This window comes from Panthera leo, chromosome A1, assembly GCF_018350215.1.
Source record: "Panthera leo isolate Ple1 chromosome A1, P.leo_Ple1_pat1.1, whole genome shotgun sequence".
Classification (NCBI taxonomy): Eukaryota; Metazoa; Chordata; class Mammalia; order Carnivora; family Felidae; genus Panthera; species Panthera leo.
The window spans coordinates 158,356,239-158,370,337 of NC_056679.1; the positions used below are offsets into that span (position 1 = coordinate 158,356,239).

Consider the following 14,099-nt stretch of genomic DNA (forward strand, 5'->3'; position numbering starts at 1 on the left):
AGCTTAAATAGAGCCTCTATTTTCGTAAAAAACTGAAAGTAACCCATGCTTGGGCCTGACATGGCAAAGCTTCCTCCAAACTCTGATTTGCTTCATTGGAATCAGCTTTCAGTGCAATCAGGGAGAAGCCTTGCAGTGGGGTGGGGGTGATGGTGGTATAGTCTAAGAGGTCTGCTTCCAAAAAGGGAAGTGTAATACCTCAGGCAACACACAGCACTGGGGTGTGAGCTTGGAGAACAAGAACAAGAGGAGAACCAGCCTGGGAAATTCCATGTTAGCACATGCATTTTTCCTGAAACCTTATTTCCACCTCTATTTCGGTGCCCTTGTGCTTCTTTTTAATACCAACCAACCACCAGTTATGTGTGTGTGATGGCCACTCTTTGCTCACTTAAGTCCTGACTCTGATAGTCGACCCAGGTTTACTCTGGAAAAAACTCCAAATTACCTCTTCTTTTTAAATGCCTTCTGCCCTAGTCAAAATTTTCATTCCTGAAGTTGTGCTATTTACTAGGAAATTGCAGAGGAAATTTTAATAATTAATTAATTAAAGTTAATTAACCTTTAAGTGTGATTAAATCTTGCCCACTGCCCAAACAATTCAATATTCCAATGGTATATTTGCTTTTCCAGCCACTGTAATGATCCTTTGAGACCCCATTGTCCTTCCCCCAAACTCCAGGTCCGCAGCCTGAGTTCAGGCTGATCCTATAAGATTTCTGCCAATGGGAGGGCTTTCCTGTCCAAGAGGCAAGATTACATTAGAGATTTTCCTCTCCTAGAGGTCTTAGATACCTATGGATTTAGCTCTAGCATCTTTGTGAAGCCTTTGGAGCTCCTAGCCTACCCCCTGAAAACCTACAAGTTTCTCCACCAATCTTTTTTGGTCATCAGTATTCCCCTTGATTCCATCGTATCTCTGTGCTTTTTCTCTTAAAGCTGTGATTCTGTAATTAGAGAACACATTCCCATCCCAGGGATGGAATGTTAATTGGAACCACCACGTTCTCTATCTCAAATTTATATCAGAAAAACAGCACAATTGTTTCCTGTGTTTTCATATACAAATGTGGGTGGAGTAGACAGAAGTTCTTAGCTGGCAGAAATTTGCAGAAGAGTGCTCTTCACAGAACAGAGCACAGCCCTCTGAGGGGGGCTGTCAGAATCTTGTTTGAGGAAGGGATTTTTATGGTATTCAGTGGGGGGAGGGGCTCTACAGAGTTTTTAGAGTTGCAAGGTACTGTCCTAGATGCTGGCTGTGGCTCTCAGAGTCCCTATGTGCTAAGATTTTGCCTCCTTGGTCAGCACAGGAAGGAGCTGGTATACCCTTGAAGACTCTCGGCCAAGTCAGTTCCACCTGAGTGTCATCCACAGTGAGCTCTCTGAACAAAGCCTGCGTGTGCTTTAGGAGCTGATGTGCACCAGCTGCAGAATGATAGCCCTACAGATGAGTTTTTCTGAGCTGCCAGAATCAGCTTAGAGTTAGGGGCACTTACTGAGTAGCTTTATTCATTTGGCACGGCCATTTTCTCACCACTTTTGAAAATGAGATGGAACCCTGTCCATATTTGCTTTGGTATTGAAGGATAATGGTTTCCTTAAAGGGAACTGAGCTATCTTTATCACTACTTACCTTTTATACCATGATATTCCAAAAAGATTACTTTTTTTTTCTGTCAGCCCAATTTTATGCATATAGTTACAAATTATATAGCTAGTATTAGTTTATCATATATAGAAATTATAGAAAATAACTATATACTAGAAATATGGCCTTATTTGTCAAAGTGTTCCCTTTAAAATCCTTTCAAAAGGTCATAAGACAAAATGAAGGCAAAAGTGCTTTGGGAAGGGCACTCTCATTTATTTAAAAAAAAATTTTTTTTTAACGTTTATTTATTTTTGAGACAGAGAGAGAAAGAGCATGAATGGGGGAGGGTCAGAGAGAGGGAGACACAGAGTCTGAAACAGGCTCCAGGCTCTGAGCTATCAGCACAGAGCCTGACGCGGGGCTCGAACTCACGGACCGTGAGATCATGACCTGAGCCGAAGCCGGCCGCTCAACCGACTGAGCCACCCAGGCACCCCTAAAGGGCACTCTCATTTAAACCTGCCTTGATTCCTTACACAGTTTCCCTCCTGTCAATATCAATGACCTGGAATGAGACTTGTGTTGAAATCTTCCTAGTTTTAGGGACAGTTTCTTCTTTGGCTACAAATAAATTGTTGCTTGAAACAAAAGGATAGCTTGGGAATGAAATAAGAAAAGTCAAGCAATAAACCAAATAACACAGGTGACCTGAATGTTAATAACTGTCACTGGGGAAATGCAAGGCACAGACTATCGATAGACGTTTCCTGTGAGTAGATATACAGGAGTTCAGACTCACCAGTGGCATATTGGAGATGGACAGGTGCCTTGGCTCCCTTCTGATCTTGACTGAAAATTTTGCTTTGAAGGAAGGTTCATCAAAGCAGGGAAAGGCCATTCTGGCTGCAGTAGGTTCAAAATGTGTTGACGCAAGTACTCTAAAATTATGGCAAGTGAAATCAAAATATAATATAAAGCACCAGGGACTCCAAAATAGATGTATATTTGGTTTTTAATTCCTAGAGATACCACACAATTATTGATTTCACTACTAAAACAAATGTTTCAACAAAAGTTATCAAGAACTAAGTAAAAAGACAAGTAAAAATCTGGGAAAATTAATTGCAAGTTATCTGACAAAGGGTTAATAGCCTTGACAGACAATGAACACTTAAAAATGAGTAAGAGTATATGCAACAACCATGTGGAATAGCAGGCAGGTCATAAACAGGCAATTCACTGAGAAAGGGCCTATAAATAGTCAATAAACATATCAAAAATTGCCCAGCTTCCTCAATAACCAATGAAATGTAAATTAAAGAGACATACCTGTTGGCTTTTTGGTTCTAAAAGGATTGCCCAGATACATTATTGGTTAGGGATGAGGATTGTGGCAAGGAATATCAAAAGATTGTAGACCCTTTAACTTAGCAATTTTGTTTATAGGCATTTATTCCAAGGAAATGATTTTCAAAGATACTGCTATTGCTGAAAAGGTGGAAACATCCATCATGGTGGATTAGTTAAATCAATGCAAAACATACATTTTAATAAAGTCATTAAAATGATGTATAGGAATAGTCATTCATATGAAACATCTCAACATATTAAAATAAAATTCCTTATACAACAGAAAATATAACATAGCTCCACTCACATAATGTATAACCATATCCAAAAAGAAGTTCTAGAAGGATGATCCCCAAAATAAAAGTAGTGGTTATCACTAGGGGCCATAATAGGGATAAAATTGACTTTTCAAAACATTCTTTTTGGTAGCATTTGACCTTTTTTTAACCTCAAAAGAATAATATGGAATCAGAAGAATAAGTGACTATAATCTACTAGCAAATAAAATTTGATTTTAAAATTCAGAATAAGATCTCCCAAAATAGATTATACCTTCTTAAAAACAGAACAATAGAAAGGCAGGTGAGGATGTCTAAAAAGAGTTTTAACTGAGAAAAAAAACTTTTCTTATAGGCTGTATGGGATGAATTACATCCTCCAAAAATATGTTGAAGTCTTAATCCCTAGTATCTGTGAATATGATTTCATTTGGAAATAGGGTCTTTGCAGATGTAATCAAATTAAGATGTGGCCATCAGGTTGGGCCCTAATAAGACCAGTGTCCTTACAAGAAGAGGGAAGCTGGGGGAATGGCTATATGACAGCAGAGGCCAAGTCCAGACTGATGTAGCTGCAAGCCAAGAAATGCTAACAAAGGAGGGCCACCACAGACTAGAGAGAGGGAGGGAAGGATTCTTCTCAGAGATGTAGAGAGTGTAGCCCTGGATTTTGAATTTCTGGCCTCCAGAACTGTGAGAGAATAAATTTTTGTTGTGTTAAGACACTCGGTTTATGATACATTGTTACAGCAGCTGTAGAAAACTAATACATAGACCGAGAGAATTAAAAACATTTATTATATGCCAGAAATCTAACTAAATAAACAAACAGGTACTTTGACAGAGCTGAAGGAAATAAAACTGGTTAAAACAGAATGAAACGTGACATCCAAAAACACAAAAAAGAATCTACTGGCCATGTTTAGCTGTATAAATGAAACGCAAAATCAAAACAAGGAAAAGCATTCAATGATCAAGGGAGTTTTTAGAGATAATCCATATGAAATCATAAATCTAGTATGGGGGCAGCACTTGAAGTTTTTAAAAAAATAGAAAAAAAGTACCTTACTTCCCCTTCCTTGGTTCTGTAGGTGCTTTTATAAAATCCATTTAAATGCTCAGAAAGGGTGCCAGCATAGTCAATGACAACTGTGTACAGGAGCCCAACAACCAGAGGCTCGGGAGCCAGAAGTGCAATTTGCTCATGAAGCGGGTATTCCAGGACTCTCAACGGTTCTGCAGTCAGTCTCTCTCCAACTCTCTTCCTGAGGGTGGCCTTAGATATTTGCAGGTGGTGACTATGCAGGATGATGGTAGTGGTAGGCTGGCTGGCTGTGATTTCTATCTGAGTGGTTCCCTCGAAAGTCAGAGTGGTGAGATTTGCATGAATCATGAGATCATAATGAACCGGGCTGATGTGCTCAGGAAGTCGAATTTTATCCCAAGGGAATGGTGACCCATTACTAGCTTTTGGAGACGAGGTGTCACTGCTCTGACACCAGGAAGGAGTTGACACAGTTAAGAGAATCAACAGTGAGGACAGCAGAAGCAGCATAGTTCCAAGTGGCCATTTGACGGACAGAGATATCATCTTCTTGCTCACACTACCTAGTGGCACAAATGTATAAAAGGCCCCCCACCCTAAGGAAAAAAAAATTGAGTCACTAAAATATTATCAAGATTGCATAATTTCACATTGTATCTACCCAGGATTAACAGATACAGATACAAACTTTCAAAAGGTTTAGGTCTTTTCCCGAAAGTAAAATTACCTTTCCTATGTTACTGATTCGTAGAAGAAAGAAGTTTATGGTTAGCACCAATCTTAATATCTATTTAAAAAGTATCATTTAGCTTTACAAATTTAAACGAACTCTATCATTCAGGGTTCTTGGTCGAAGAACAAGCTCACTAAGTAGTTCATCAAATGTGTCACAGAGTTGTCAGGACATTTGGGAAACCAGCCCCATAAAACAGCAAAGATTGGGGCGCCTGGGTGGCTCAGTCAGTTGAGCATCTGACTTCATCTCAGGTCATGATCTCGTGGTCAGTGGGTTCAAGCCCTGCATCAGGCTCTGTGCTGACAGCTCGAAGTCTGGAGCCTGCTTCAGATTCTGTCTCCTCTCTGCCGCTTCCCCACTCACACTCTCTCTCTCTCAAAAATGAAACAATGTTTAAAAAAATTTTTAAATAAATATATAAAATAGGCAAAGATGGACACCAGAACCATATCAGAGAAACTGGCCAGGTGACCACTCCCACCCACACTGGACCCACACTGGAGGAAGCCACTCTTCTGCCTAGGGATCAGATGCTGGCCACTGCTGCAGCCACTGCCAATGTGAGGTCTCTGCTGCCCTTGCAATTTGGCAACACTTCTTTCAGCTGAGGTCAGGTATCCACACTGCCCGTCAGGGAGGCGGAAAAAGCAAAAATCTGGATTTCACAGCTTCTGCAGGAAGGGACAGGTCTGGCTCCCACCAAGCTTACAAAGTAGAGAATTACTAACATAGAGGAAGCATAGGAAGGAGATACAGAGGCCGAGTGGCCAGGACTGTGGGGAGGCAAGTATCCCTAACAGTAACCTTCAATAACAGCGGTCGGCATCTTTGTCATTGTCGTACCAAAAGTTAATCTAATATTAATTTAGCCAGGAATGACTTAAAGAGTTCACACCAATAGTCTGTGATAAACATAGCAATCCCCAGGATTCTCTCTTGCAATTATTTAACAAATATATGTTGAATGCCTGCTACATACAAGGCCATATGCTGAGTACTGTGTGGGATAAAATAATACACAACACAAATCCCACAATCAAGGACTTCAAAATCTGGAAAGGCAGGAAACATTCATGCGCAATGAAATGCAACAGAGAAAGTGTGGAGCATTTTAGGAATAATAATAAAAGACAGTGCTGGGGGAGAAGGGAGAGAGTGACTTTGGCTGCACAGTGACTCTGGGATTCCTTCCTGCAAGACAAGCATTGGAGCATGGTTTGGAAGGAAGAGTTGGATTTGAAAATGAAGGGAGGGCATTAAAGGCACTGAAGGAAGAGGAAACCAGGGCGGGAGTTAAAGCACAAAGGGAGAAAGTGGAGGGCTGGCTGGGCAATCAATGTGGACAGAAGAAACCCTAGGAGAATTGCATGCATAATGATTATTCACAAGGCAAGGAGGGAAGTGACTCCAAATGATGCTCAAAGCACGCTGGGAGTCATTCTGCAGACTGTATTTTGTACTTTATTTTAAAGGTCATAGGACACAAAAGGAATGTGAATTTTAAGAGAGTAGGCAAGCATGCCTGAGAACTGAGCATATTTCTCTTAGACAGAGACACCTCTCTAATGGGTGTTTGCCAGGAAAGGATCCCTGCCAGATGAGTCCAGGTAAGTGATCCTAATTCCCCCAAACTCCTCTGGCTCCTGAATATACAGATCACATAAGAAAAGTAGTAATGCTACAATGTGGTACATGGGATTCTACCTCTGTATCAGCGGTTCTCAACTCCGGCTGCATATTAACATCACCTAGGAGGCTTTTAAAATGACGGGTGCCTGGATCCCTGTCTAGAATAATTAAACTGAAATCTATGGTGATGAGGTCAGGGCATCAGAATTTTTAAAAACCTTCATCTAGAGATTCTCCTGGAGAGCCAAGTTGAGAACCTCCTAGATAATCCTTGGCAAACCCTGGTCTCACCCCTTGAGCCCCACACAGAGGGATATAACTTCAAGGTAATAACTGATGCACTGTCCCCAGGCCCTCATCGTCCATCCTGCTCCCCTCCCAAACACACATTTAAAGGTGCCTAAATCTGGGGCGCCTGGGTGGCGCAGTCGGTTAAGCGTCCGACTTCAGCCAGGTCACGATCTCGCGGTCTGTGAGTTCGAGCCCCGCGTCAGGCTCTGGGCTGATGGCTCGGAGCCTGGAGCCTGTTTCCGATTCTGTGTCTCCCTCTCTCTCTGCCCCAACCCCGTTCATGCTCTGTCTCTCTCTGTCCCAAAAATAAATAAAAAACGTTGAAAAAAAATTTTGAAAAAAAATAAAGGTGCCTAAATCTGCCTTCCCCACAGAAAGGGTACCAACACAGCAGAGACAATCACTCACAGAGGCACAAGAGAGGACCAAAGGTTCACGCCCATTCTAAGAACAGGTTTTTTTGTTTGTTTGTTCACGTGTTTCTTGTTTTATGTGTGTGTGTGCATGTAGGAGCCAGCTACAGGATGCTTCCAGCCAATGAGAAGTGAAGCAATTTGAAGGAGAAGAGTAAAGTTTAACACCAAAGCGGTCAAGAGTTCCCACTTCTACTTCCTCAGGCAGAATTCCAGCGCAGGGGCAAAATGATGGATTCCTTTTGAAGTTGGGAGAGCAGAAATAAAGGGAATTTGTGTGATGCTTCCATTTTGAATTTCTGATGGCAGTAGCTCTGTGGATGTTACCTGTACCCCAAGATGGTAGAGAGTGCATTGAAGGTGTCAGGTTTGGGCATGGGAGGACTCCAAAAGTCCCCAAGTGGTCTCTAAAAGTCCAGGAGGAAATCTAAAATTTCCAACTGGTTCTGAGCTGACAGCAAGGTCTACAGGCTGCTGAAGGAATTGGCAGGGAGACCTCATATCAAAGGCTTTGCAAGGTTGAGTCAATGAGGGGAGGGGGTCAAAGAGAACATGGCTGTGTCTCAAAGGGGGATGTAATGCCAGGAAACCAAAATGGAACACGTAATGTAGACAGCATAAATGTGAGAATACAGATGTACATATCTCTAACTATTGCTATATCAATAATATATAATGCTTACTGTCAGATAATATATATTACACTTACAGTAAGATAATGATATATATTACACTTACAGTAAAGAAAAAGAAAACCTGACTTTGAGTTCCTCCTCTGCCACATACTTACTGTATGACCTTGGACAGGTTATTTAATCCCAGTTTTGTTTTGTTTGTGTGTAAGTTGAGATAATAATACCTCGCTCATAGCATTGTTGTAAAGACTGAGTTAAAATATCTTCTTTTTTTTAATGTTTATTTATTTTTGAGAGAGAGAGAGAGAGCACAAGCAGGGGAGGGGCAGAGAGAGACAGACAGACTCCAAAACAGGCTCCAGGCTCTGAGCTATCAGCACAGAACCCGATGTGGGGCTTGAACTCACCAACTGCAAGATCATGACCTGAGCTGAAGTCGGACACTTAACCCACTGAACCACCCTGGCTCCCCTAGACTGTGTTAAAATATTTTCAATCGTTCATTTGACAAATATTTATTGAGGACTTATTATATGCCAAGGATTTTTCTGGACACTGGCAATGTAAGATAGCACGCATCCTCTTCCTCAAAGAGCTTATGGAACTGGGATGGGAGGAATTTTTCCCCATGATTAGGGCTATGTAGGAAAAACCCACACATACGAAAAAGAGAGTAACAGGGCAGACCGATTTATATTGGGGCTCTCTGAGGATATTTTAGCTGAGATTTAAAGGACAAATTCAAACTAGCTAAGAAAAGAGGGAGAAGGAGAGTTTTCCAGAGAGGAAACAGCAAGCATATTTGTAGGCTCTCAGACAGTAGAGAGTGCTGGTTATAAAGGCTAGTGAACCTGAAAAGGGCCACATGGGACCAGACCACCATGTGGACTGTAGACATGTTAAAGATTTGGGATCCTATCCTAAGTACGATAAGAAGCCACTGGGTTTTGAGCTAGAAGGTCTTAGGATCCAGTTCACATTTTTAAAAGCTGCGTGGAACAAGACAGGAGCACGAGTAAAGGCCAAGGAACCAGTTAGATAGTAGTCTCAACAGGGGTGGCTGGGTGGCTCAGTCAATTAAGGTTCCAGCTCTTGGTTTCAGCTCAGGTCATGATCCCAAGGTTTGTGAGTTCAAGTCCCACATGGGGCTCTGCACTGACAGTGCAGAACCTGCTTGGGATATTTTCTCTCTCTCTCTCTCTCTCTCTCTCTCTCTCTCTCTCTCTTTGTTCCTCCCCTGGCTTGTGCTCCCTCTCTCAAAATAAATAAACTTTAAAAAAAGAAAAGAAAGTAGTCTCAATAAAGTAAGCTAGTGGCTTGTACTCTAGTGGTGTCACCAGAAATGGGAAGGAGTGACAGAAGGGAGGGGAGAGACAGAGAGATGGATGTACTCAACATCTACACTTGGGGTGAACCAGAAGTGGGGAGTGACATAAAGAACACATCAGAATGGTGCCAGGTTTCTATAATGAACATCTGGTTAGTCATACATGCCATTTATTGAGATGGAGAAGACCAGAGGTGCAACAGTTTTCAAAGGAGGAGAGGGAATGAAGGGTTCGCTTTTTAATGTTTAATTTGTGATGTCTCTGAGACATCCAAGGGAAAATATCAAGCAGGTAGATGAACACACAGGTTTAGAGCACAGAGATAAAAGTTTTCAAGGACTTTCCTGTACTTTACTGCATTTCTTTAAAGTTTTAAAAAGTATCTTCCTTTGGCATCTGATCTTACTAAATAAAGCATGTTTCAACAGCCAATGCTGTAGATGAAAGTGCAACAGTAACAGAGTACCTAACTTTACTTCACTGCCAGGAAGTTACTTTAGAAACCTTATTTAGAGGGAAGAAAAGAAAAGAAAAGAAGAGAAAAGAAAAGAAAAAAGAAAAGAAAGAACCTTATTTAGGTTCCCTTTGCTGATCAGGACTTTTCCCACTCACAAAGAAGTCAGGGACAACTGATCCTGGGTGACTACACCCTTCCCTTTATTGAACACCACTCAATGTGAAATCTATCATCAAGAGGCAATGGGACTTTCTTCCAAAATGTCCTGAACAATTAAATTAGCAAGCATTGGTAACAGTTGGTCACTGCTGGTAACAATAAAAATGCTGAATTAATTTGAATTTTTTTTTAACCAATTAAAATTTTTCTGTTTAGGCCCACCTGAAAATGTGCTGTGTATCCGTACAATTCCAAATCTTTGGGAAAAGAAACAACACTGGCTAATTTTTTTTTTTTTCTTTAACGTTTTTGTTCTTGTTTTTGATTGTTGACCACATCCTGAGTTGAGAGCAAATTCTCTGGGCATTCACCAGAAAACTGAGCATTTCCTTCTGAACCTGGCCTGCACAAAGAACCTTCCAGAAAACGCTAAGGAAATGTCTTTTCTTCTCCTTCCGTGAAATTAACGTGCAGGTCCACCTGGCGAGTGAGGTACCCAGACAGGCAACTTTAATTTGCTCAAACAGGACAGCTTTATCTGAATACAACTCGGCTAGAGCCAGAGTGAAGGGAAGACAGTGGCTGGGAGCCAATACAAGACAAGCAGGGAAAAAACTGTTCTTGACATTTATGCACTCTGATCCTTCAACACCCCAACCCAGCAGTTAACCCAAAGCCACGTTCTTTTCTCTGGTAACTATCCCCAGGGGACCCCTCTCGGCCAAACCCGCGTCCACCCCGCCCCTTCCCTCCCCTGGGCCCTACTTGGGAGCCGGGTGGACTTGGAGTTTGGCAGGAACCCAGCCGCGAGGCGGAGCACCGACGAGGCTCCCGCCTTCCAGGAAGTGGGGGGGCCGAGAGCGCGCGGAGTAGGAGTACCGGCCCTGCGCCCCCTGCCTTCTCCTGGCCCAGAAGGACCCGAGCGGGATCCGCAGGCCGCGGAGCCCGCCGCCCTCCCTGCGGACTCGGGCCCGGGCCCCGCAACAACCCCGGGCCCCGCAACAACCCCCGGCCCCGCGTTCCCACGCGCCTCGCTGCCCTCCGCCCCGCGCCCTCGGGCCTCCCCGGCGGGCGCGCGGAGGTTGCTCTTCTGTAGCCCCGCAGCCCGCTCCCGGAGGGGTGTCCTGGGGTCGGGCGCGCTGTACCTGGTGGTCCGCAACCGAGCCAACTCACCCTAGCGCCGCTGCCGCCTGCCTCGCCTACCCCGGAACAGAAAGTGAAAGCGGGGCCGGGGCAGAGGCAGGCGGGCGCGAGGTGCGCAGCTGCCTGCGCTCTCCCGGCAGGCGCGGGAGAGCCCTCGGCTGAGGCGGGAGTTGCGAAAAGGGAAACCTGTGCGGAGGGACCGCCGTAACCCCGCCGGGAATTCGCAGGAGTGCTGCACCTAAGGGAAACGGAGGAGGTGCAACGCAGGGCAGATCGGGCGGGAAGGAGCACCCCTTTATGAACGCAGATCATTTTCTCTGAGTGTGTCTTTGAAGCCTCCCCCCTCCCCCCCAACAGTGGTTAGCCTTTGGCGCTCCCAGGGTTGAGCGCATTAAAAAAGGGCTGGTGTGGCCGTAGGTGACCCCGGCGGGCCTCGAGCTTGCTTGTCTACGGAGCCTGGACAGGCTCGACGCCGGTTGGACTCAACTGGTGTCCATCATCTCGTCTCTGCAAATGGACTGGGAGCTTTGGCCCGCCTCCGAAAGAAAAATGAACTCGGAACAATTCTTTGTTGTGTGAAATGCTGAAACTTCTGGGCTTTTAATGGACAGGAGTTATGCTAGGAGATGCCTCAGAGGAAGAAGGGGTTAGATACCTCCCTGGAACTTCCCCACTACTACCAAGGGGGCTACTCGGACCCCCCCCCCCATTTGCTGTTCCCCATATTAAAACGCTTCCTCTGCTTTTTCAAATCAAATGACCATTTTCTACGCTCCCCTTAGAATATTAAGACTGGATGAAATGTCGAAAGAAAGAAAGAGAGAGAAAGAAAGAAAGAAAGGAAGGAAAAGAAAAACCCTCTTTAAACAATCGAGGGTAAATGAAATAATAAGACAGGAAAACGCAAGCTTTCATGCTCACCAAATGCTACAAGTTGGTGAGTGGACCAATCCCTCTGAGACTTTTTTTTTTTTTTTTTTTTTTTTTAACTATACTCAGGCTTTCTCCTCTCGGTTTAGTCTCTTTCCCTTTGAGAATTTGGGGTACCACACTCAAACAGAATTTCTCAACCTTTGTTTCTCAATTTTTTCTTCCTTTAGAAAAATAACAGAATAGATTTTGTTCTGCATAGTGTCTCCAGTCAAGGGTATTTTGTGATACAAAATTAACATCCTGTCCCAAGCCCCAAACAAGGTGAGATCAAGGGAAGTTTTTTCATTACAATTCAACCAGAAATGGGCTTTGGGATCAGGTGATGTTTTTCATCTGCAGCTGTGGTGGCAATGTGAGCGGATAGCTATAGCCTCCAAGGCCTCCAGATGTCAGTGAGTGATCCAGTTTGCTCACATGAGAACTGTCCAGTAAACTCATGCATGCTTTGTGGATCAGGAGAGGCAAATGGAAGATCTCCCACCAGGCATTTTGAATAATAGCAGGTGTTCCCTAGGAATCTAGGAAGCCTTGTCTCATTAGGGACTGTGATCACTTCCCAATTCACCTGTTCGTTGAAAGCAACAAATAATGCCAACCTCATTTTGTGTTTTGTATGCACATAATTAAAAAGGCAGAAAGGAAAAATAACCAAAATGACCAGTGACATTTTAAAGTCTACTTTGTATGTTGTATCAGGGTTCAATCACAGAGAAGAGAATCCATTCAAGGTATTTAATTTAAAAAGGATTTGTTGCAGGCTTTTACATGAGGCACCTAATCAGTGGGAAGGCTTAAAGAACACACACTAGGAGGAGCTTCCAAGAACAAATTCCAAAACCACAATGTAGAACCTGGCCACCATTGAAACTGGTTCTCTTGTCACAACTCAGAAGCCATCTGCTAAACTGGGCAGTTGTTAGCCCAGCCGCTGGCTTCAGAATCATGTCATGATGTTACAGTCTGCCCAGCAAAATCAACCTCTCAAGCCTGGCCTCTCTTTCCACTTAAAACTCAGTTTCAAATTCTACTCTCCTGCCAGTGCTTCTGTTTGGCAGAGCCTAATGCACACCCAGAGCTCTGGAGCAAGAAGATCTGGGCAAAGAAGTATTTGCTTTCCAGATTGCAATGGAGTGAGGAATTCTGAAACAAGGTTGGAAGATGTACTGAGTAAGCCAATCACAATATTCACCACAAATATTAAACTGTATTGAAGCTGAGCAAATAAAAAAATAATTATGAGGAAGCCTCAAGTAATTTTGAATATTTTATGGACAAAAAATAATAATTGTAAAATTGATTGTAAATCTAACTTATAAGAGGCATGGAGCACTTGGAAGTATGATGTATGTTTGCCTCTGTGACAAACACTTTGCCAAGCATCAAGTGTTACACTTTGCTACCTTTGAAATGTCTCTAGGGGCTTTTCTTTCCCACTTTTGTCTGTTCAGCACCCATTCTTTTCCTCCTTCTGGTAAATTCATAGTCACATGACTCAGTCTTAGTCTAGGATGAACATAGCAACCCCATTCTCTGGCCACAGTGACTGGTCCAAGTGACCGAATCTAGCTGGGTCTGAGAACCCAGAGGGCATCCCACAGGACGAGCCAACAGAGTCCTTGTCTTCATGCAGAATAGAAATCAAATGCAAGCCAGGAGGAAGTGAGAGCAGAGTTTACTGAGGATATGGAGAGGGTATAGATACAGACAGAGCATTTTGAAGATTCAGAAAGGAAAGAAGAGTGAGTCTCGTCTTTGCTTGAGGTCTAGGGTTTTTATTGAGAATTGTGGTCTGGTGTAGGTATCCTCTCAGGCACCTAGGAACTGGTCAAAACAAGGTGGCAAGTGCTCAAGTGTCCTACACGAATCATTTACCCCCTGGAGCCAAGGGTCTTGGCGTCAAGGTGTCTGGAAAACATAAATGATGACCTCGCCTAGTCACTCCTTAGATGCTATCTATTGCGCTGGAAGACTCCAAAAAAAAAAAAAAAAAAAAAATCATTAACTCCTTGACCCTTACAAGCAGGAGATACACTGTACTTAACTATAAGGCATGTGTAAGGTGGGGGTGCAGGAAGAAAAGAAGCAGGAAAAGGAGCAAAAACAGCAGTTCT

General features: G+C 43.3%; 1 protein-coding gene across 4 annotated transcripts in view; it reads right to left on the minus strand.

Annotated features, from left to right (window-relative positions):
- ERAP1 (endoplasmic reticulum aminopeptidase 1) overlaps positions 1 to 11,148 on the minus strand; it is a 46,515-nt gene extending 35,367 nt beyond the window's left edge. Inside the window, exons 1-3 of one of the 4 annotated variants that reach the window (XM_042944109.1) lie at positions 11,086 to 11,148; positions 4,284 to 4,860; positions 2,391 to 2,529 (exon numbers count right to left, since the gene is read on the minus strand). In XM_042944109.1, coding sequence (XP_042800043.1) covers positions 2,391 to 2,529; positions 4,284 to 4,810 — 666 coding nt within the window. In that variant the 5' untranslated portion in view covers positions 4,811 to 4,860; positions 11,086 to 11,148. Of the gene's footprint in view, positions 1 to 2,390; positions 2,530 to 4,283; positions 4,861 to 11,057 lie in introns of all 4 variants that reach the window. The other 3 variants (XM_042944102.1, XM_042944128.1, XM_042944118.1) reach the window with 3 other exon arrangements.
- Between the last annotated feature and the right edge of the window lie 2,951 nt (positions 11,149 to 14,099).